The 22,605-nt window shown below is 58.1% G+C and overlaps 1 protein-coding gene across 1 annotated transcript in view; it reads right to left on the bottom strand.

The window, feature by feature from the left end:
- BESB_062810 (uncharacterized protein) overlaps window positions 1–22,605 on the bottom strand; it is a gene marked incomplete at both ends in the record, with an annotated part of 28,302 nt that overhangs the window by 4,622 nt on the left and 1,075 nt on the right. The window contains 31 exons of the mRNA XM_029364695.1: window positions 247–314; window positions 891–1,013; window positions 1,393–1,449; window positions 1,940–2,062; window positions 2,214–2,862; window positions 3,567–3,760; window positions 4,356–4,667; window positions 5,228–5,452; window positions 5,790–5,933; window positions 6,168–6,302; window positions 6,567–6,653; window positions 7,197–7,349; window positions 8,047–8,203; window positions 8,526–8,806; window positions 9,243–9,414; window positions 9,691–9,785; window positions 10,203–10,850; window positions 11,290–11,476; window positions 11,645–11,835; window positions 12,219–12,318; window positions 12,799–12,884; window positions 13,160–13,427; window positions 14,325–15,068; window positions 15,606–16,229; window positions 16,710–16,826; window positions 17,086–17,233; window positions 17,629–18,018; window positions 18,729–18,908; window positions 19,566–19,892; window positions 20,251–20,342; window positions 20,953–22,171. Of these exons, the coding sequence (XP_029219403.1) occupies window positions 247–314; window positions 891–1,013; window positions 1,393–1,449; window positions 1,940–2,062; window positions 2,214–2,862; window positions 3,567–3,760; window positions 4,356–4,667; window positions 5,228–5,452; window positions 5,790–5,933; window positions 6,168–6,302; window positions 6,567–6,653; window positions 7,197–7,349; window positions 8,047–8,203; window positions 8,526–8,806; window positions 9,243–9,414; window positions 9,691–9,785; window positions 10,203–10,850; window positions 11,290–11,476; window positions 11,645–11,835; window positions 12,219–12,318; window positions 12,799–12,884; window positions 13,160–13,427; window positions 14,325–15,068; window positions 15,606–16,229; window positions 16,710–16,826; window positions 17,086–17,233; window positions 17,629–18,018; window positions 18,729–18,908; window positions 19,566–19,892; window positions 20,251–20,342; window positions 20,953–22,171 (8,296 nt within the window). The remainder of the gene's footprint in view (window positions 1–246; window positions 315–890; window positions 1,014–1,392; window positions 1,450–1,939; window positions 2,063–2,213; window positions 2,863–3,566; window positions 3,761–4,355; window positions 4,668–5,227; window positions 5,453–5,789; window positions 5,934–6,167; window positions 6,303–6,566; window positions 6,654–7,196; window positions 7,350–8,046; window positions 8,204–8,525; window positions 8,807–9,242; window positions 9,415–9,690; window positions 9,786–10,202; window positions 10,851–11,289; window positions 11,477–11,644; window positions 11,836–12,218; window positions 12,319–12,798; window positions 12,885–13,159; window positions 13,428–14,324; window positions 15,069–15,605; window positions 16,230–16,709; window positions 16,827–17,085; window positions 17,234–17,628; window positions 18,019–18,728; window positions 18,909–19,565; window positions 19,893–20,250; window positions 20,343–20,952; window positions 22,172–22,605) is intronic.

Below are 22,605 nucleotides of genomic sequence, written 5' to 3'. Positions count from 1 at the left end.
GAAACAGAGTGGTCCACATCGTGCTTGGGAAGTCAGCATGTCTCTGGCGTCGGTCGGAGTCGATCAGTAATGGGATGCGCTCGATCAGCTCTGCACACGGCCGGCCACGCGCAGGACTGGACTCTGCGCAAGCTTTGTTCTACGGTGCGCGAAGGCATACAGACTTGAATGGACTTCTGCGCGAGCCAACGCACACTCACCGAGAGGTGCCCTTTTTGCCTAGGCGTTGGTCAGCAAAGAACTCACCTGGCAGAATTGGCAGGCGTGCAGCTCGTTTCCTCCGTCGCACCAGGGCGCGCAGCCTCAACAGTGCCCTGAGCAGCACAAAAACGAACACTGTCGGGATAACTACACCTGACGTTTCGCTGGTGTTGGACACACTGAAGGCTGGTCTAATGTGGATTTCTTCGCTGTAAACGCTTCCTACGCCTTTGTCTCTACCGCCTTCTCTGCTTCTCGCCACGCCTCTTGGCTGCACGTTGCCTCAGTCTCCGTCGCCCCCCCTCCTGCTTCTCGTCAGAGGCAACTACCAAAGTGAACAACACGATGCTCATGCGAGCTGTATAGAAAGGCGTTTTCAGATGTACGCCAAGGGCCCTTTGGCATCGCTCTGTCCGTTGCTCGCCGCCGTCCTGAGCTCTGCGTGAGCTCGGTCTTTCACGGTCAGAAGCACGGTCGCCTCCCTTCCCGCTGTGCGCCTCTCAACGTGTGTACGCTCCACGGCTCGCTCTCGTTTATAGTCTCTCGATTCGTGCTCTACCCCGAGAACTTTCGTAGGGCCCGCACTTGCTAGCTCCTGTGGACAAGGCCATAGTTGCATTATGCGTACCCCGTGTGCGTTGTACCGGCTTTCTCTATGTCGGGTCCTCTGTTTGCTCATTCTGTCCTACCTCGATTTCGGAGATCCCAAGCTCCCCACCGGTGTCTGCGTTTCCGCTCATGGCCGTGAGCCTCACTGGCCCCTCGAGCTCGTCGGCGACAAACGCGCCGCGCTGCACCCACCAGGTGCCGTTCTGACCGAGCAAAGGCAAGTCAAAAACCGGAAGTAATGCAAATGAAGGGGAACAAACAACAAGAGCGACGTGCAGCCTCATCAAGCGCAGACGCAGACAGCGTGAATGGGAGGCTGCGAGCGATGAAAAGGCGGGGGGAAACGCGGGGGGCAAACTGCTGCGCCCCTGCTTTCAACCTCGCCAACAAGTAAGCAGAAACTGAACGTGGATTCGAGGCGATAGGAATGAGAGGCGGCAGGGGCAGCAATGCGCTCGCATCTCACGACCGCGTCACGGTGGCTAGCAGATGCAGTGTGACCGCGATTTTCTTTTCGGTAATAAACTGTTTCCAGCAATGCCGCTGCCGTCGTCTATCCGTTCTGCATTTTCATGGGCTTACAGTGTCCGGCGAGTAGGCGATACCCTGTCCCCATCGTTTTCCATGCTTCCACTCTCCCTGAACGAGCAAACGAAGAGTCACGCTAAGGCAAAGTCAACAGATCTTAAGGGAAGCCCTATGGAGCTGCTGCACTACGCAAACGCACGCGCACGGAGAATGCGGTGAGATTCCGTACCAGGTTGACGTAGGAAACATACGGTTAGGTCCTTCTGCTACAAGGACCTAACCGAATTCCTGGCTGGGGCGTATGCAGAAGCGATGTCTATCCAGGCATAGTACGTGTGCATGCATTTCTCTACTCGGGATTCCCTATCTGGCGCTAGGTAGACGAATACATACATGCAATGGCATCCGCATGTAAGAGCACATATATCGAGGCTTGTGCTGCGTGTGACCGCACACGTGGTGGACCACATGCCTAGGCCCCCCTTCGGACGCCAGCTCATAACCGACATATGGCCGCCCCTCTGAGTCGGTTTGTAGATAATAGACGAGCCGCACATTTGAGTCAGCCATTTGGGATTAGAGTGAGCGGGGATGCGTTTACCTGATAGACAAGCCTTTCGCACTGATCGAAGAGAGCGCCTTCGCCGTGGAAGCGACCCATCGACCACGCGCCGATGTACTTGCCAGCAAAGGTTGGCGGGTTCGTCGCATAGTCGTAGAAGATCTGGGAAACCACAACACAAGAGAGGCTGCACAGCTTGTTCCTCCAGCTTTCGCGCGTGCGTTCCAGCGGTTATGGCTTCCGTTTCCATCCCGCTGCCTGGTTTCTGTCCTCGCTGCCCCTGCAGAATCAGCGACAGAATCTGCAGTCTCACTTGCTCTCCCCTGTTTCCCGGCGCATCCTTGCCCAGGTTTCTCATCCCTGCAGCGAGGACGCCGGCTGCGCTGTCTCCCGTTCCACCAGAAAGGAGGTCGGCGGCGCCTTCCGCGCCTTGGCCTGGCTGGGCGTCGAGCAGCAGTTGAGTGTCCGGCGCAGAGAAGGACTGGGGCGTTGAGCTCGAGGACCTGCTGCCAGCGCCCGCAGTGGTTTTCCGCTCATTCTCGTCCACGATGTGCTCCGGGACAAGCCGTATTGTGCAAGACGACGCAAGCGCCTCCCTCTCCTTTTTCTGCATCTCCAAAAACTGCGCGCGCTGTCTCCGCTCCAGGGCTCGCGCTGCGTGCAACGTGCGCGCGCTCTCATCGTCGTCGGATACCAGCGGCACGTAGGTGCGGCGGGAACTCGAGCCCGCTGAATTGTCCGGCGAAGACGTCGAGAGACGCGAGGCGTGAGGCGCCTTGTAGAAAGCAGAAGGCGGAAGCGGAAGCGAACTGAACACGCGCGGATATCCCAGAGCTCCGCCGCGCCTTGCGCGCAGCTCGCCCTCTGTGTCGGTGAAGAGAAGCTGGGAGAAAAGGGGCGACGCAGAGGACTCGTCCGCGGGAGAGGAGGTAGGAAATACGTATCGCACCTTGCCCTCGTACCTGACAGGGACAAAAAGGAAGAGAAGTACAAGGCTGTCGAATGGAAAAGATCCACGAACTCATATGCATGCACACACTACAGGCCTGTGCGTGAGTATGCGCACACATACATATTCAACTGCATACATGTAGAATCAGTCACACGCGAACTTGCGGCCTTTGAAGGAGCTTCCCGCCACAGCCACCAACGCGAAGGGAAATGGAAACAATTGTTATTGAAGAACTACAGAAGCGTCATTCACGCACGTGTCTGCATTATAACTATACTGATAAATATATATCCCCATGTGTCCGCGGTCTCCGCTGCAGGAGCGAAGGATCCTCCCTGTCGCCACTCAGTGCGTTCGTCTGCAGCTCTACATCACACAGAACTGACCTACAACGGATTACATCAAGAATTAGTCTCTCTGGCGACTCAGCGTGGACGTTCTCTGTGGGCTCAGTTTCTGGAGTGTCTGCATATCGACTGTCTCCTCTACGGCAGTTCCAGCCAACTACGACAAACAGCGCATATGCGTTTACATATATATTTATTTACAGATATCATCACGTATCTGTGCCGAGTTGCCCCGGCTGGGGTCCTCCCTGGGCTTGTGCATGCGCGCGGACAAATATGCATGCATACACCAGAACGGATGACGAAGCTAAAACACAGGAACGTGAGCTCCAATCTACTCAAAGACTTGTCTGTAGAAGAATTTTACCCTTCGATGACCTGCTTCGGCTTGGTCATTTCCGCGCCGACAAGCATGGTCTGCCAAGACACTAAATGGCACATGGAAGTCCTAACGGAGAGAAGCGCGTTGCCGTCTGCCGCCGAGGAGAAGAACGCAAACTTCCGAGCCCCGGAGGCAAGCGGAAGCGCCAGGTAGTCTGTTGGGAATACCCGCGTCGACGCCTGCAGACACCGGAAAAGGCTTGAAAACTGAATGAGGAAGCCTCCACGAAGCCAACGCCAGTCTTTATCCCCACGCCGGTCGCGACCCACGACACAGGAGACTGCGGGCCTTGCGTTCTGTTTGCCCGGTTTAAGCCCGCGAGCGCCGCGTCCCGCCTCTGCAGTTCGCTAGGCTTTCAGAGAAGTTTTTTCTGCAGCTCATCGCTGCTTCTAGATCTATTCCGTTAGACCGGCCTCGGTGAAACGGCGCCGATCCGCCAGTATCCAGAGTCCTGCGGCCTCTTGCTGGGCCCGCTCTCCGCTCCTCTTCTGCGCCTTCCCGGTCTTGCTGTGGCTCTCAAAGAGATTTTTATGCACTCCGCTCGCCCGCTGCCCCGACAGGAGGCCACGCTTCAAGACAGGCTGCTCACGCCCTGAATTCCAACTCCTCCCGTGTCGGACTGCTACACCAGTGGCTTCATCCGGCGTCGAGGTTCGTGTCTGCTTGGTATAGCCATTGCGCTCGCCGGTTGTGGTGTACTACCTCGGGCTCTTATGTGCGTGCCTGGTGCGCCACAGCCACTACCGCCCGATTTCCCGCTTCTTTTGCCCTTACGCTCGCGGAGTTCCTTGCGGCTTCTTTCTCCTCAACCGTCCCAAATTGGAGTCTCAGCTTCTGCAGCCTGAGCTGGGGGAACGTCTGCTCCTCTTCTCCGCCGCTCCACGGACTGGCGGCGGGGAGGTCACACTCGTCGCTTTCGAGGCCCGTCGGCACGCACACAGACAACTCGCAATGCCTAACAAAATGCAGAGGCAGGACGCGGCGCTCGGGGGCTTGAACCGGGCAGGATGCGACAGAGGACGAGGAGATCTCAGAAGCAGACGACGCCAAAAGGAAGTGAGGGAAAACAAATTGAAGTGCTGAAGCCTGAGGGCAGGAACCGCCACCGAACCACAGCTCGTTCGCGCATCTACACACGCATATACGCAGTTGGCGGAGTAGCGGCGTGAGTTTCTTCCCAAAACCCAAAAAAGCCGAAACCGCCTTTTGGAGACTTTCCCGATTACTGGCGACTTCTAAAGTCTCGTCATAGTCTGACACGCTCATGGCAGCTGCATGGAAATCCAGTTACACAACACGTTCTTCCAGCTTGGAACACGCACAAGGGATAGCAGGTGAGAAACGCGTAGAGGCATGGGTAAAGACGTAAGCGAGGCCATTCTGTGAATACGTCGGTTGGATACGCACAGCAGTACACGCGCGAGCAAGTCGTCCAGCGTATGGGTGGTGCAGCAGAAGCAAAGCGGGGACAGCCGAAGTCCCCCCGGAACCACGTCTTTTCGCTTGAACCCGCAGGATTCCTAGCTCCAGGGTCGCCCTGTCTGTGCAGCGACAAAAAAGTCTACATCAGCACGCTCTCTCCGCATCAGGATCTAGGGAGATTCACAGCCCCTAGGGGACACGCAGCAAGGCGGGCAGCGCCTCACGGTGAGTTTGATGAAGCACGGAACCCAGACAGCCCTTTCGCCTGACTCTCCGCCGTCGCGCTCGAGTTGTTCCCAAAGCTGCACGAAGGCTGCATGCGCAGGAAGCGGATCTGGCAGCCAGGTGGACGGCCCGCCGCACAGCGTGAGGCTGCTGGCGACGAAGTGCAGGACAGGAGCGGGCGAGGAGGAGACGCCTGCCACACCGGAGTACATGCACTTGTACGCCTAAGGGCACAGGGGAAGGCGGAAAACGAAGATAAAGAACAAAACGGCGGTGACGAATCGCAAGAAGTCAGCGTCAGCTGCATGAGGAACCGCAGAATGATTGGCACGAGAGGACAGAAGCTAAGGAGCTTTTTCCCGGTTAATGGAGCCACGAGGCCACAGTCCCTCTCCGCGTAGATCTGCAGCAGCACACAGACCTGATAGGCATATACACCGGAATGCAGGCATGCGCAGAGACGCATATCATCAAGCAAACACGAACTGCGCGAGTGCGTCTGCAGCAAGCGGCAGATGCATCCACAAGTCAAGAAAAAACTCTCGTCAGGGGCCTCCTCACCTGCTGAAGAATGCCATCAACCGCGGCCTCCAGGTGGCCGACGCCCTCTCCTACACCCGAGCCCTGAGGCGCCGCTCCGACTTCTCCCGCGAGCCACAGGCCCAGTTGCTCTTCCCACTTCCGCATTTGCTCTGCGATGCGAGGCTGAAAGCAGAAAGCGCAGAGATTCGTAGCCAGGGCACACTGATGACCCGCCGAAGGCCAAATGAACAGCCGCGGGTACGAAGAGAAAAGTGAGCCGATGTACTCAGAGACCGCCTCGCTTCCGGTGCGACGAAACGCGAGACGAATACCGAGGCACCTTAGCCTCGGGGCTGAATCCTAACTGTGGGACAAGGAGGAAGCTCAAAACAGACTCGTCGCGCTTTTTTCTCTCACCTTGGCTGCAATCGCACCAGCTTCCAGTTCCAGAGGGAACGGGACGCCTCGCAGCACGGAGGTGGCGTAGTGCTGCGTCCTCACGTTCTCCATGCGCATGCTGAGGAAAGAGAGTTCTTCAATGCCTTTGCACATCTGAAGCAGGCAGCAGGGCGGGGAGAGCGGGGCACAATGGCGAAGCGTTCGAGAACGTTTGAGTGAAGTGGAGACAGGGAGATTCGTCACGACGCTGAACAGACCGGTGCCATCACTTCCGTATACAGAAGATGAAAATGTGCATTTTCGCAGGCCTCCTCACGCCCCGACACGACAGGCGCCAAACGACGCATGCAGAAAGCGGCGAAAAATGCCTCTTGTCTCTCGTTAGGCCGTGGAGCTTGCTAGAAGCGATGAGCCTACCTCGATGGCGTCATCATACTCCTGCACCGCCGCCCGGAGAACGACGTCTTCTTGCATCTTCTCCAAGACTTCGAAGTCGCGAACCAACTGGAGTCACGAATGACAACAGCCCGCTCCACAACTTCCAAATGAGCAGCAGACTCCGTTGTAGCTACTGATATGAATTCTTTACTTATACATGCTTATGCGGGGGGGAGGGGAGGGGGACGCTGGATGTCGCACATCTCCAACCTCTCGAAGCTGCCGGAGCACTGGGAGGAGAAACATACGGGTCTGGAAGCACAATGAGCATCGCTTGCAGAAATGCCTGCGGACAAGATACCTGTAGAGGTATTCTTTGGGCGTGTACGCATGTGTGTATACACAGATACTTACATCAATACATACGTATTCACATACATCTGCATTCTACGCCGTATATCGAACGCGCGGTACTCCCTACAGTTGTCAGTTGGTCCGCGTCATACACGAAACAGCAACAAGCGGAAGGCATGCCTCTGTGCAGTGTCTCTCTCCCCGAAAGCCCCTCGCAGATGGACGTCCTACACGTCACGCTCATACACAGTTGCATGCATGCATGCAGACAGACTGAACACAGTTCGGGCTTGCAGGTCTGTTGGATTTTCCCACCGTCTGCAACCGATGGATGTCTTTATCAAGGCGAGTGGCGAGGTGATGAATGAGCGCTACGCGCGCGGGGACCAGCCTTCCGGAATATTTTCGCACTGCCGCATGCTGAGGCTCAATCAGCGGATTGATCCACTTGCTCTCTCCGTTCGTGTGCTGAGTCACCGCAGAAAAAAGACACTCAGGATGTAGAGAGGGAGCCGGCACAAACACGAAATAGTGGTACAGATGCCGACGAAGTGCATGGCGCGCTGAAGGTGACTGCCTTTCTTTCCTTCAGCCCTCCTCAAAGCGGCGCTCAGAGACAACGAGAAGCGCGAATGAAGAGCGTGTATACCCGCTGCAGAGGGACGAAAGAGAGAAGGTGCAGCGCCGGCGCTGCCCGCAGTTTTCAAAGGACGGATCTGAGGTGGGCGAGACTCATCACTCGGCAATAGGATTGCCTGTCCAAAGGGAAGCCGCAACAAGCTGCGGTCGTGGTACAAACGCTATCGCGAGCCGCGCTACCAACATGATTTCACCACGGTGGACGCAGAAGCGGTTTCAACGCACTTCCGATCACGATTCCACGCCGCGAGTTCCGGAGCGTTTCAGAGCTCCTCTCTCGCCGCAGCAAGCGAAGGCAGCACTTTTTCATGTCCTCAGCACCACAATCAGACGTCCGAATACAGCCTTTGCCACCTTCTCAGGAGCTCTTGCAATTGGATATGACTCGAAAACCGCCGCATTCTTAGCAAGCATCACGCAGCGGCAAATGCCGCTGCTATTTGAGGCGAGTTCTTCATGAAGTCCAGCACAGGACAACAAGTTTCTACAGACAGAGAGATGGAGGTAGCTCGGCCTCGCGTCTTACAATGCCTCTCTCGGCGAAAAACACCATGAGCTCCGACGGCGTCAGGACGGCCTCAGCGACTGTCGGCAGCGCGTCTGCGCCGTTGGCAAGCAAGTCTTGGAGGAGGGCTTCGCGTTCGTGCATCGCCGCTGCCAAGACCAGTCGCTGGGGCTTGTAGCTGATGCAGCACAACAGAAAGGGCAGGCGCTCTATATCGCGTTTTAGCTTTCTACGGGCTGCCGCCATGCGACTAGATATCGGCTCCTGCAGTAATCGCGGGAGGCTCAACCGCAGCCTCGTCGCTGTTCGCGAGATCCCGCATGCGTAATTCTTCGTAGGAGCCACGGAGGCTGAGGGAAATGGATCGGCAGCAAATGCCAATCTAGGAGACTCACGAGATATGCAATGCTCATTCACAGGCACATGGAGACGAACAGCTATGCCAAGGTGCACGCAGGAGATCGAAAAGACAGAATTTGCCTCCCCATACAGCTGCTCACTTGGGCTCGACTCTGAAGGATCCTCCGCTTTCCGTTTCCGTCTCGTCATCCTCTCCCGGCAACTCCTTGAGCAGCGTGCAAGGCACTGGGGGAAGGAAGCTTTGCTCCTCATCGCCTCGGTCTGCGCCATCGAGCGCACACCAGACAGCCTGTCTGCATGCGCGTAGGGCACGCAGCACGCGCCGTTTGCCTTCTTCAGTTCTTGTCGGCCTCTCGGGTGCTTCGCTAGCCTCATGCGCGAGCGACAGGGGACGCATGTGTGGAACAAAACACACGTGAGCCTGCAAAAAAATGATGACAGACTCACGCTATCTGAATCGCCGGAATCGCCAATAAAAGGGCGTTTGACCTTGCGTATTTCAAAGAACCACAAAGAGAAACCTCTCCACTCGACCAAGCGTTCAGCTGCCAAGGATCGACGTCTGAGCCAATACGAGTATACACACAAATACGGACCTACATATATCTTTATCTATATATATCTTTACATAGTTATAGGGATATATATATATATATATATATATATATGGAATTGTACGTCAAAGGAATTCGCATGGGCAGGATCCCCGTCTGGCATGCTCGCCGCTTGTGTCTCTCGACGCAACGAGCCAGTACCGTCCGCATGCACAACGCACTCAATCTCCCTGATGCGGCAGACCTTCTCACGCGCGAGCGCTGAGACACAAGAAAGCGGGCGTTGGGTTCTCAGCGGCTTACGTCAGTAAAGGCGGGGTCGATGACATGAACGACTGCCGGTTGCTCATCGGCGGAAAGAAGCAGAAGGAAGTTCTCCAGGTCGGGGAGCGCGGCTTGTGTCTCTAACGGGACGACGAGCCTGCCCTTCTCTGTCGCGGGCACCTCACACGATGGGGGCGGAACGACGGCAGCGCTGAGGAACAACAGACGCGCAGATTCATCCGAGTTGGAGGGGAGACAGCAAGGACGCGTAAAACGAAACACGTGGATCTACAGGGTGTGCAGAGGCATACCCGGACATCTATGTTCATGTATACTCCAGAGAGTTTGCTGCAGAAATCCATGGGCGCAAATACTTTCACGGAGAGTCACAAAAGGTGACGCGGCAGGGCCTCGTTCAGACCCCTACACGGGCACATCTCTTGTTGTTATGCATACAAAGGTACATGCAGATGCATTTTGCTGTTACCTGGATCTAAAGACTGTGGAATAGTGTCTTCCCCTCTGGAGGTCTCGGTGCTTCAGGAGGACTCTGTTCAGAGTTTCGTCGTGTTGAATGGCGACCTGAAACGAGGCAAGTCGGAGAAGCCTTCAGCACACACGTATGTGCCACAGCGGGTGGCATTAACTCACGCAGAGAGAAAGCGCTGCGAAATTGCACGCCTCGCTATCGTCCCCTCGTCCTTCCAGAAGGGCCGCCTTACGGCCCCCGGTACCCCTCCTTGCACCACCGACGATGACGTGAAAGAGGAGAAATGCGTTTCTACATATAAGCGCACGTGCGCGTAGGTCTGTAAAAGTAGTAGGCAAGTAAGCCGCATGTACACACACGGATGGGACTTACAGGGCTTCGTGGACAGAGTGTCTTTTCTTTTTTCCCTCTGGCCTAGCCAGGCGTCGGCACTGCGCGTTCCTTTCTCTCACTCTCTCTCTCTGGCCCCCTCTCTCGCTCCTCCGTTTTGACCTTTCGTTTTCGCTCACCTCGTCAGGGCGGATTGAGAACTCCCACGCGCCCTCTCCGCTCCCCTCCCTCGCCCTTCGCGTCACTTGCACTTCGTCTCGCAGGTCCGGTTTCACGCCTGGCGGGAGGACAACCTCCAGCTGCCCGCTTGTGACACACTGTGCGACGTCTGCAAAGATGAGCTGCGAGTCACTTTTCTCCCTCGTGGGGCCGCTTGTCTGCTTGCGGACGGGCACGAGTGTGTAGGTCTGCGAAATTCGGATGCAGTCTGCAAAGATCTTCAGGACTATCTGACCGCCCACTGAGTCCAGGCGAACCACTGCTGGGGCTTTTTCGATTGAGAAGGCAGACGACAGGGAGAGGGCAGCCGGAGCCTCTCGCTGAGCACAGCTTGCTTCGTCTTGCGACAGGCGCAAAGATGGCCGCAGGCCGCGGCCCCTTGGCGGAATCAGAGTGTCATCGGTGCGCAGAGAGAGGTACGAGTCTGCGACAGCGCGGCTTGACGTGCCCGAAAAGAGAGACGAAAATGATGACAGTAGGCGCGACATGCGCAGACTGTTGCGGAGCCAGGCGAGGGTCGGCGTCTTCTCGACCAAGGCCAACACAGACGCAAAGGAAGAAAACGCTTTGTCGTACAGAGGATAGCGGTAGTTCGGGTTGTGGACTACCTGTCAGGCGCACAGATGCCAGCGGAGGGAACTCAGAGCAGAAAACAGAGTATGAGCATGTGCAACGACTAACGGAGGCGTACGCTGAAGGGCCTCTGTTTTTCACCCGCGCCGCATCCTTTGTGACACGGCCTCTCGCGATCACTGCGGACGCAGCTCTCGAGTGGCTTTCGCACTGTTCTGTAACCACGTTTACAGTCGCTAGCCGAAGGGTATCTCCAGTCCGCCAAGACGCTGAACACACGGGAGAGAGAGACACCTGTCTCTTCCAGCCACGCGGGGGCCCGCTGGAGAGGTGTGGTAAACCCCCCCAGTGGCTCTAGAAAGGCGACCAGACATGCGTGGCGCCGACAGCTTCACCGACTCGTCGCGTCGGAGCGAGTTCGCGGTTCCACCTCGTTCGGCGAACGAACTCTGCAGAAGAAAGGCCCACGCGCACCTGGACTGTGACCACCAACTGCCCAGCAGGCGCGCCAGGCGTCGCGCCTTGGAGACTCTGAAGCAACCGAGAAGCGTCGACTTGCACTGGGAGCTGCGCCTCGATGGAGCCTCGCGGCACCGGGTCGAGACAGACGAGGCGTTTGCGCACAGGGGCCGCGGCGCCGAAGCACGGAGACGGCGCGTCGCTGAAAAAGCGAAAAAGCACACTCCTTTTCCTGTTTTTTCTTGGTATTGCATCTTTTTCCCTCTCTTCCCCCCTCTGTCTGTAGCGGGGTCCCTCTGGGTTCTGCACGCGAGAGCCAGTCTTGTTCGCCCTCTTCGGGGCTCGTCTCTCATCCCCTGCTCCTTCTCACCAGGCCTCTGCGGAGCCGAGCGGGAAATACAGGGCAGCGGCTTTTGCGGATTTAGTGCCATAGAGGGCGGAGATGAACGCGGTCAGCAGACCCCGGGACTCGGCTGAGGGCGACACGGCTCGCGGCGCCGACGCCTCGAACAGCAGTCCTGTCTCCGGCACCACGACATGCAGCTTTCGAACGGGAAGTTCCTAAACGCCGCAGAGGTACAACAGACCGGACGAAGCCTAGCATAGGAACCGCAGGGTCTAGGGTTCCGCCGGAGGCAGCTGAACGCGGATATACTGAGTCGTCAAGCTTTCGAATAAAACGCCCGCACGGCGGGTTGAGAAGACTCGCTTTCTAAGGGGATGCAGACAGATGCGGCGGACGAAAGCATCAGACTATAGCGACTCTTCTCTCGAAGCGAAAAGCTGACAACGCACGAGGCCCCGGGGACTACGCGTCGACCTGTCCGTCATCTGCCGCTTTCCAGCTCCCACATGGCCGCATCTGCTGCTTTTTTCCCGTCCATTACATGCCTGCACAACAAGGAGTTGGCGCACGGCGGGCTCGACGTCGCAGGTTCGCTCACCATCTCCGAGTTGATGAAAACCGGGGCTGTGGGGTAGCGCCAGCTGAGAGGCTTCGCGTTCCGGCGGTTGGCTGTGAGGATCGAATACGTCCACTTGGCACTCGTTCTGCGCGAGAGACAAGACAGATCGACAGACAGACCGTCCGCTGCATTGTTGCTCAGCCACAGTTACAGTGCCGCACGTTCTTCACAACACTGTTCCGCGGCGATTTCGCTTCTCAGCGGGGCTGAAATACACCGTGGCGAAAGTGAGAGCGCGGGCGCAAGACGCTCGAGGCCGTGCAGGACAGAGTAATCAGGCCAAAAGCAAAGGGGATGCGGAAAGCGAGCGCGTGGAGGAGATGCAAGACCGGCGCAGGAGGCCGGACAGAGGGCGGGGGCACCAGCCAGCACACTACACGCGCCGTCGCTGAGGGAGAACGACCTGTAGCGGCCACACCTGCGTAGCTTACACGTACACAACACGCGTGTATGCGTTCTATACTGTTGACGAACTTCCACAGGTTGAACTATTTAGCATAAGGTGCCGCAGCGATAGCCGCGGTGAGGCACCTCTCGGGATTGCAGCTCGAACCTCCGCGCTTGCCTGATGTAGAACAGAGTCAGGTGCACGTAAAAGCGCCAGTTACGGGCTATTTCCGCAGTGCGATACATTGCCACCAGCGCCTAAAGAAGACAAACAGCAAGAACAGAGTCGAGACGAAGCATGCTCGCTGAATACCGTAGTAGACCTAAAACAACGGAGAGGAAGGAATACAGCGGCCAGGAAACAGAAACTGCATTCGACCATTCCCGCGCGTCGCCATTCGTCCTACAGCAGATGTAGGTTCAGAGCAGGAAACGAGGAGGTTGATGGTGTGGGTCGTCTGCGAGAGGGGTTACGGGTGGGTGACCCCCCCGCAGCGGTTGTCACGTACGGAGCTCGACTCTCTGTGTCTGACCTGGAGCTTAACGTGACCAAGCCACAGACGCCACGCGGCCCTCGAATGGGCAATCGCCACGCGCGAGGGAAGCGCGACCGCGAGGACGACCAAGCACGCGCCAGCCAGCGTGGTGCCCACGTGGAGCTCCGCCAGCCCCGCCTCGTCGTTGGCCCCGAGGAGCACGAGGAGAAGGCCGAGTTTGGCGAGCTCGGCGCCGACGCCGCCACACAGCAGATCTGTGCCGACAAACACCGCCTTGTTTCGCCACACGCGGTGCCCGAGCAGTCTGAGACACACCAGCGACACCAGGGACAGACCGTATCTGAGTATTTGAGTGAGCCCACACGTGCCGCCGAACGGCTGTGGAGCTCCACACTGGCGCCAGACGGGGGGGGGGGGGGGGGATGGCCGAGAGGTTCTAAGAGAATTGGGCAGTGCATGCGCAAAAAAAGAGTGCAGAGACGACTCGAAAGACCAGGTGACGGAACAAGGCAGGTTTGAAGGACGCGTCAAAACCGGGCGCAGAACGCAGCGAGGTCATGCAGAGAGGGGAACCTCCAAGTCTCCCGAGATCGTTTCCATCGTTGCTCCCCTTGCTCTGCTTCTCTTGCACCTGGGACTCCCGTTTTCCCACATTTCTTCTTGTTGGATTCGTCCTCTGGTTGCGGCATGCGGAGAGATTCGCAGGAGTCTGGGGACTGCCGCCCATCACAGGTGGTGCAACCGACTCATTCACGTCCCCTACTGGTGACGCAGACGGCTCGCGTGGATTGACAGCCTCAGCGGGAGACTCCTGACCCTCAAGGAGGTGAGCGCCTCTGGCTTCAGTAACTTGACGCCTTGCTGAGCCAGTAGCCCAACGCTAAAAATATTATCCCCAAAGACAGCTGATGGACGCGGCTGTCTGAGCAATGTGGACTCTTGTCCAGTGGTTCTCGTGGACTTTCTCGCCGTTGTCTTGCGTCTGCGTCAGCTCTCTCCCTCTGCTTCGTGCTTCTCCACGTTCTCTCCGGGTTAGGCCATCTCACCGAGCCACACGCCGGGGGCCCTTGTAGGCAGGCGTGTCTCACCAGAGCGCCGCCGTTTTCATGTCTACGACCCCTTCCTCAGCGATGCGCCCCCCCCTGCTCTCCCTCTCTCTCTTGGCTTCGCTTCCTCTTTCCCTTTCACCTTTCATCCTTACCGCCTGACAGCTGGTTGAAGCCTTGCCGTCCAGAGCCGCAGCGTGGGGTGTGCGCCCTCGCCTCTTCGCCATCGCTTCCACAGTCTCCAGTGCGCCTGCAGCTCTCGCCTTTGGGCGCTGCGTGTGCATCCCTGCTGGACGCCTACGAACTGCCCCCTGACGTCTTCCGCCGCCTCGCCGTCCTGCGCGCGCTCGCCGTCCACTTCTCGCGTCTTGCCCACGTCGCCTAGCAGCGCCTCGTGGGGCGCGGGCGGCGCCTCGGTCTGCGGGGGACCCTCGCTTCTTCCGCGCCGCTCGCACCGCGTCCACTCCTCCGCGCTGTGGCGAATGGTTGAGCCCAAGCTGACCGCGAGGTTGACGCCGCAGGCGAGCAGCAACGCCGCAAAGTGGACGCGCGATGCGGACGCAGAAGACACCCAGCCAGGCGCAAAGCCGGGAGTGCTGAGGCCAATCAGCAGAACGGAGGCCACCAGCGTGCCCCGAAGCGTGAGAAAATGGAGCAGCGAACACGGCGCGCAGCAGGACGAAGGGAGCAGAAGCGAGACGCGATCTGCGTAGCTAAACTGCAGATTCGACGGCGACGACCAAAAGTGCAGAGGGCGCGTGAGGCCCCCCGCCAGCCACGACAGACTCCGCAGGTGCCTCAGCTGGATCTCAGCCTCCGCCGTGAGGCACGCAGCCTCCGGCGAAGACGACGGGCACGCAGAGCTACCGGCAGACGGCAGTACACAGGCCAGGTTAACGCTGGAAAGACGAAAAGCACAAAGAGGAGCGCGGCAAAGTGAGAGAAGCAGAAAGTGACCGACACTGGACTTCTCTCGGCGATTTTCAAAGAGGAAGAGCGAAGGAGGCTCAAAATGCGGACAGCCACAAGCACAGGCGTGCGTAACGGGCGAAAGGGAAAAAAAGCAGACTCAGAAAAAACCCACGCCCTCCGACCTGTTGGCGACAGCTAATCTTGTTGGGCGAAACCGTAAACCCTAAATTTCAAGACCACAGTAGCTGCGGTTTCTTGATGGCTGAGAAACAGGATCGCTGCGAAGCGCCGGGTAGTTGTGGGCACTGAGGCAGCACTTGGAAAGGCGCGATGCGCGACGACCGGAAGGGCAACACCTAGAAGGGCAGGTGAGGTACGAGAACGCGGAGAAAACCGCGCATCGTGAAAAGAAAACGACGCATCGGGTGAACTGAACAAGGCACCACGAGGACGGCAAACCAAAAGTCACCAGCACTCGGACAGACACCGCATCCTCCGCCTTAAACGGTTTGGCACTGCTTTACCTGACTCGCCCAACCGATGCTGCGGGCCACTTTTGCGCCAGGAGGTCGTTTGCTGCTTCGTATCCATGCACTTCGTAGGCGTCGCCGTCCAGCTGCAGCAGAATTTCCTGGTTGTCACGCACCACCGACGAGGGGCCCTCTTGTCTGTCGTCGCTTGCGATGATGCACGCTCCCTCGTCTGCCTCATCGTCATCTGGTCTTCCGCTCTCATCGACCTGCCGGTCCCCCACGCCCGCTTCTTGGACTGCCGCCACGCACAGCTCGCCTTCCTCCTCCGCTGGGCTGTTTGCATCTCGCAGGCACTGAGGCAGCAACGCGGACGACGCCAGAGAACTCGGGCACCCTTCACAACTCGTTCCAATGGCGTCACGTGCCCTGCAGAGAGAAGCCGCAACCGGGGAGGCGAGGGCGGAGAGGCTCCCAGCGCACCTGGCTTCTTTCTGCCTCTTCATCTTGCCTGTCAACGCCAGCCCTTGTCCGCAGGCGAAGCTTCGGTGGTAGCTGTCCTCTTCGTCTTCGCTATCCGCTGCGGCGTCCCCCTCCGTCTCAAGCGGCAGCGCCACGCCTGCAGCTGCAGAGGCAGCCACGCTAGGGGCCTTTATCGGGGCTACTGAGCGCAGATACCTACGGAGACGCGGCGACATGCAGAAACTCAAGAAATGGGCGAACATGCGGGCTTGAAAAGTGGATAACACAGAGCTGAAGGGACCGTGACGGCAAGAAAAACGAGCAGATTCGCGCATGCATCCATGTCTGCGAACAGTATTGAGAAGTGCCGCATGGGCACGTAGGGCTAGACGGCTGGCAGGGTCTGACAGCCTCCGCCGCAGTACGCAGGTGGATGGGCAGACGCGGGGCTGGAGCGCTAGGACAGACAAAGGCACGAGGGACTGTAAACCTTGCGCGAAGGTACAGGCTTCCACGAACATATCTATCAGCATCAGACGCCAGACTAGCCGTAACTGTGCGACTCGTCTTGCGTGTGTCTACTGCGCCCCGAAACCGAGGGTCATCTCTTCCGAGCGACTACGAGGTGTGGCGTCTAGGCCAGTCTCCGCGATTCTAGAAGCGGCGCATGTACTGTAAAAACGAATCCCAGCCTACCAAGAGAGGAGCTCGGTGAGCGCAGGAGGAACGAAAGAGGAGGGCATGACACGCGCCTTGACCTCGTACGCTCGGCGGTCGGTGAATTTGCCCAGCGCAGAACAGAAAACCACTTTCCTGGGCCCCACAACACGCGCAGAGGAAAGGGAAAGCCGAGACATTCAGCTGGAACCGCGTGACGGACGCGCCAGCACGTGTGCGGCTTCCAAACTGCCCTTCTCTCGCGCTTTTGGGTTCATATGAAGCATGAAGCGTGGTGCACTAGCAGAGGCCCGAGGGGTCGCAGAGGCACGGACAGAGAGGCTCCTACGACGTGAAAATATCCCCAGGGCGTGCCTTATCATCGGAAAAAGAGTCCGTCACCCCACAGTCATACTTTTGAAGGACCCGCAGCGCGGAGTGCGCCCAGAGCAAGTAGCCGACAGGGTAAAGCAGGAGGACGCAGCAGACAGCGAAGAGCGCCCAGGGCGAGAGGTGGAGCCCCAGGAGGCGAACTGAGATCGTCTTCTCTGCAAAGGCCAGACCTGCGCCCAGCGGAAGACAAACACGCAGGAGCGAGCGCCAGGGGACGCTAAACACCGAGGCATCGAAGCCGGAAGAGCCGACTACTGGGACTGGGCACGGACTGTTTTGATCTCCCAAAGAGAAAACGTTTGCAACAGGGCGCGGCTCTGGGGCTGCTTCGACACAATGAGGGAATCAGATTGCAAGGCTTGCGCGAAGGCCACGACGCGAAAAACAGAAAGAGGAAGGGAGAAAAGGAACAGAACGTAGGCGGCTCTCCTTTCGGAGAGGGCACGGCCGCGCCACGCATGAACCACGAAAATGGCAATCGGGCGAGCCATGGAGGAGAGGAGGGACCCCCAAGAAGTGAGGCCGTTCCCCAGCAGAGCATGGGCATCTCTCCAGTCTGGCTCACCTGCACTCGCTTGTGCGAAGGACACGAGTCCGTAGTCTAGGATGAAAATCAATACTCTAGACGGAATTGGGATATGCGCCGGCAGGAATCTCCACAGGTCCTTCATGCGTGTTTGCGCCGGTCCCCGCGCTCCCTCACTCTCGCGAGGCAGCGCATTTGACGCCTCCAGGGCCGCTCCGTGCCATCTCTCAAAGAGCCTGCGTACGAGAATCCGCGAGAAGAGAGCGAGGAGGACGAAAAGTACAGACGCGTAGAGAAGCACGCAGGAGACAAAGCGACTCAGCAACTCCGCTCGATCGCTTTCTCTCTCCAGGACACGCAGCAGCGCATCCGAGACGCCCTCCCAGTTCTTCTCGCCCAACCCGAGCGTCGCCAGCGGAGGCGCCGTGACTGCTGCGGAGGCAAGCCAAGCGTCGGGCGCAGACGGCAGGGAGACCAAAGATGCAGACGCCGGGGTGGTGGAGGGCAACGCCGCTGCGAAGGCCGCGGCGAGTCTCCTTCGTCGCATTTCCGAGGAGAACGGCGGCGGAAAAAAACGCGAGAGGCTGGTCAGGGAAGGCGACGCAGAAGCCGCGGCGCGATCCGAGGAAGGAGGCGGGGAAACGAGAGCGGATGCCTGTGAGGACAGGGCTCCGTTAGGAGAGAAGGAGAACGGAAGAAGGAAAGGCGCGGAGGGCGAGGGCGGCATAAGCTGACCTGTGCGGAACAAAGGGAAGGCAGACAGTCGGATACAACCGAGGCTCATGCGTAGAAGCATAACGTGTAGACACGCTCGCGCAAAACGTGCAGGATCGATCTTCAGTTGCGATGCGGCGCGTATGTGCACATAAACCTGAATGGACTGATTACATCTATGAGGAGGCGCCAGAAGGCACACCATATGTCTGAAGCCTCATACAGCTGGATCCCAAGTCTTTACACTCACGTTGACATCTTTGAAGCTGGCACTCTATCTTTCTCCGTAGGGTCGTCGCCTGTCTTTAAAAACAGACTATATGAATTTTCAAACCGCGCATTCAGGCGATGTCCTACCAAGACGGCACAGACATCTTCCCTGTGAGGCGCCCCGAAGCGGAAACAGCGGCGTGCGTCAAACCTACTTCCGAAGAGAGTCGCTGGAACCACCTTAGCGAGTGGCGAAGAGGCCGATGGAAGCATCTGCGGGCCTGCGAGGCCCTGCGGCGACTCATCGAGGATCTCGACCCACGGTGCCGGCAGCGGTATTTGAAGGCCGAAGTCAAAAAACCGAGAAGAAAAGCTCTTCCACATCTCCGGGGTTCCTGATCACGGAAGCGGGCGCCGCGCATGACGCAATCGACGCTCCCTAAAACTAGGCATAAGTGTGCCTGCAGAGTCTCAGGAAAGCTTGCCCCCGTCTGGGACCGCGTGTGCAGGTGTGCGGACAACACTTTCATCTTCTGGAAAAAAGACTCCCGAACCGATCCGCTTTCCACTATAGTACGCATACTCTCGCGGACCTCCCGCCCTACGCCTGCGTGTCGACTCATAGTGCAGGCGAGTAGCATATTTGGACTTCGCTAGGTACAGCTTCCCACGGTAGCATCGAATATAATGTTTGCGTTTTTCTTCGTCTGAGCCGGAGTGGCTTTGTTCTCTATGTGCCTTATTCAATCCGTTTTCTCTCTGCTTTTCATCCGCCTCTGAGGTTCTACTGCGTGAGCTACAAAAGACTCTGTGCCGCGCGCGCGGCTTCATTGGAGTGGAACGAGGCTTGCCTCTGGCGGCAGCATCCACGCACGACCGGCTAGTTGTTTCGTTCTCTGTGGAATTTCGAAATGTCCTGAAATTTTTGGTGAAAGACGACTGCTGTTCCTCCTGCAACTAGGGGTGCGTGTCTCGATTGGAAGCGCGTCTAGCTCCGTAAGACCCGCCGAGGTCCGCGGCGCCTCTCAGAGACCCACGGGGAAGCAGCTTACCCGGAATGGCAGCTGTGATGGCGACGAAGTTGAGTGTCTTGGAGACGGCGAGCCAGCCGGCGCCCGCAGCTGCGTGGACAAGGGCGGATCCCCAGCAAGCGACGTCGGCGAGCACCGGGACGATCGAGGCCCCGGAGAACCACGGCGTCGGGCGTGTCAGATCGACTGTGTAGACCACGCGTTTGTTCTTCCCGTTCGCCTGCTGCGGCGTGGCGTCCTCTGCAAATGTGCCGCTGTCTGGAGGGGAGACGGCAATCGAGACGTGCTTCGTGGACCCCGGCTGCAACCGGTAGAACGCGGTCTGGTGCCGCGGCAAGACTCGCGCGCCTATCACAGGGAGAAGACAAGATGGTGAAAGAAATGTTGCGGAATGCGCAGCGGCAAGAAATCGACGAGCCTCACAGACGAAGAACGCTTCACCGCGCGGCGCGCGAAGGCGGAGAAACGAAGGCGAGGACTCGACAACCAAGGAGGGAGGCGAACGCCGGCGCCACTAAGGTGCAGCGTGTGGTTGTGGCTAAGTCGCACTCCTCGCTGGAAAGCACAGCTGAGTAAATATTAAGTGAGGCAGGGCGGTGTTTTTAAAGAGTTCGCGCGTCATGTCGCGTCATGCCGCATGATAATATATTCCTTATCGAAATCTCCTATGGTGTGTTAGCCTTCGCTGAATATCAGGCCGGCTCACCATCCACGTGGATCTGCGATCCGGGAATCTCTTCTCCCAGCTGAAGCCCGACGAACTTCCGATTGTGCGGCAGCTGGGCAGAGTAATGAAAGCTGCAAGTAAAACGTAGAGCACCAGATAAGAAGTGCGCAGATATCAGTTGAAAGGAGGAGAGAGAGTCAAGCCGAATGACGGAGAGAGATGCGTCCAGAGGCAAGTCGACGCAGGCACAGAGGAGGTGAAGAAAAAGATAACGCAGGCACACACGAGTGCGTATATGAAACACGACAGACCGCGGACGAGTGATTCAAAAGCCCACGGCGAGGTAATGTGTTCAGGCCGCCCATAGAGTGCGGCGGGGAATGCGCAGTGGTCTACATACATATATATCTGTATATATCTTTAGATATACAGTTAGATAGATAAACAGAGACAACTGTAGAAGAAAGCCGCAACTGAACATGGGGGTGGAGATCTATTGCATCAACGGATGATAGAAAACCGCTGGATAGAGCTACGCCTGCTCCTTCGTGCGTACGATCAAGTATTCGAAAACACGTCAACGCCAGCACACTCAGACAGTCTCTGTGACGGCAAGACGCGGGTTGTCGTTGCTGAGTCACGATTTGGACGGATTGACACCAAGCATTGTTTTATCCGAAAGAGAAGCAGAGCACCGCCTGTACGGGAAATTCGCCGTCGCTGAGGCGGAAAACGACCTACACTCGTGGATCAAAGGGCTGGTTCAGCGTGGCCCCCAGAAGATTAAGATCTTTCAGAAGAGCCACAACGCCGTCTAACGTCTCATCTTCGGAATCATCGGTTCCTCTGGTGAGAATAATGAAGTACATTTCTCCTTCTTCGAGGCTTTTATCTCCGTTTTTCTTCACGAATGTCCGAACTGGGATCACCTTGGACTGATCGTCTGGGGCGAGCCAGAGAGGCACGCTCTGAGCGACGCCCGCGCTTCGCCTCCGTCCCTCGTCACCCACCAGGATTTCTGTGTGCTTCTCCGCCGCACGGAAGGTCACCTTGTCCTCGTTCAAGCCTGCAGGAAGCCGAAGGTAGTACAGGTGCTTCTCTGGCGAGAAAACCCGAGGAAAGAGTTGTCCGCGTTGGGGCTCAACTCCCGCGAGCGCCGCTCGCCCCAGCCTGGAAGCCGCGCAGTGTATGTACACCTGGTACTGCACGGGATCACCTGAGCCGTTGGCGGCGTTCTTCTTTTCCTCCAGAGTTTTTTCGGTGAGAGCACTGTGCGTGCACCGGACATTCCTGCTGCACAAGTCGGGTCCGCCGGCGTGCGCCGAAAACACCGACAAAACCAGTCGAATCGTGGAGCCTGGGCCCCCGCAGGTCACTCTGTGGAGAAGGGACGTCTTGCGTTCTTCAGTAAGCAGCGCCAGGGGGTTCCTGGACCTGGCGCTCCGCGGGACGGGCAAGCTCCCGTCCTCCTCCTCTACCTTGATGAAGAACCCCGGCGCCGCAGCGGCAGCCACTGTGACAGACTGTGCCTCTGGTACGGTCGCCTGGTACTCGGCGATCTCTGGGTCGAAGTCAGGTTGCAGAGACGGCAGGCCCTGGACGCCGCGCGAAAGGGCGAGCTGCGCAAGCCGCGGCGGGGCGTTGGACCCGTGAGAGGGCAGGTGAACAGGCAGCAGAGTCACCGTGCGGCACGCCGCACTGGGCGAAACGGGCAGGTTGGGCGGGGAGAGGAAGGGGGCGAGGCTCTTGGCTCGGGCGTCAGAAGAGAACGTTTCTGGTCCCTTGTGCTGGGTCAGGGAGCCGAAGACCGACAGGAGCGAGGCGGACGCATCGGACGCTGCCGCGGCGGCAGCGATGTTCGGATCCGCGTCCTCGTCGCAGACGTCCACCGACACTTCGCGCGCGTCCAGAACAGAGGCCGCGAAGCGGAGAGAGACGGTCGAGGCAGACTTAGTTGAGCCTGCAGAAGTCGCGGAGAGGCAAAAGGAAGGACACGCGCCGCAGGGCGAAAATGAATGGACGAAGAGAGGAAGGGAGCGAGGGGCGGACCGCGGAGATGGGGGTAGCAGGCCCTCACGCTTTGAGGAATCGAAAGCGAAGGCGGCGACTAAACAGAGCAAGCAGAGAAAATATGACCAGTGAATTGGGATCGGATAGAATGAGGCCAGAAGACCAAGGGGATGGGAAAAGAGTTGCACGTGCGACGGACCGGGAATGTCTTGAGGATGTGGGTAGTTTGTGGCTGACACAGTAGCAAGAGGGGCAAGAGTCGCCTTGAAGAGGAGAAACTGTTCACAGCGTAGACAGCAAGAAGGGGCAAACTGAAGATCGAACCTGGTAACGTATATCCAACTGCGCGCATATACCCTGATACATGGACGCACTGATGGTCAT

This window comes from Besnoitia besnoiti, chromosome V (genome assembly GCF_002563875.1).
Source record: "Besnoitia besnoiti strain Bb-Ger1 chromosome V, whole genome shotgun sequence".
Classification (NCBI taxonomy): Eukaryota; Apicomplexa; class Conoidasida; order Eucoccidiorida; family Sarcocystidae; genus Besnoitia; species Besnoitia besnoiti.
The sequence above is the reverse complement of the archived record's forward strand: the minus strand, read 5'-3'. Positions and strand labels throughout refer to the sequence as shown.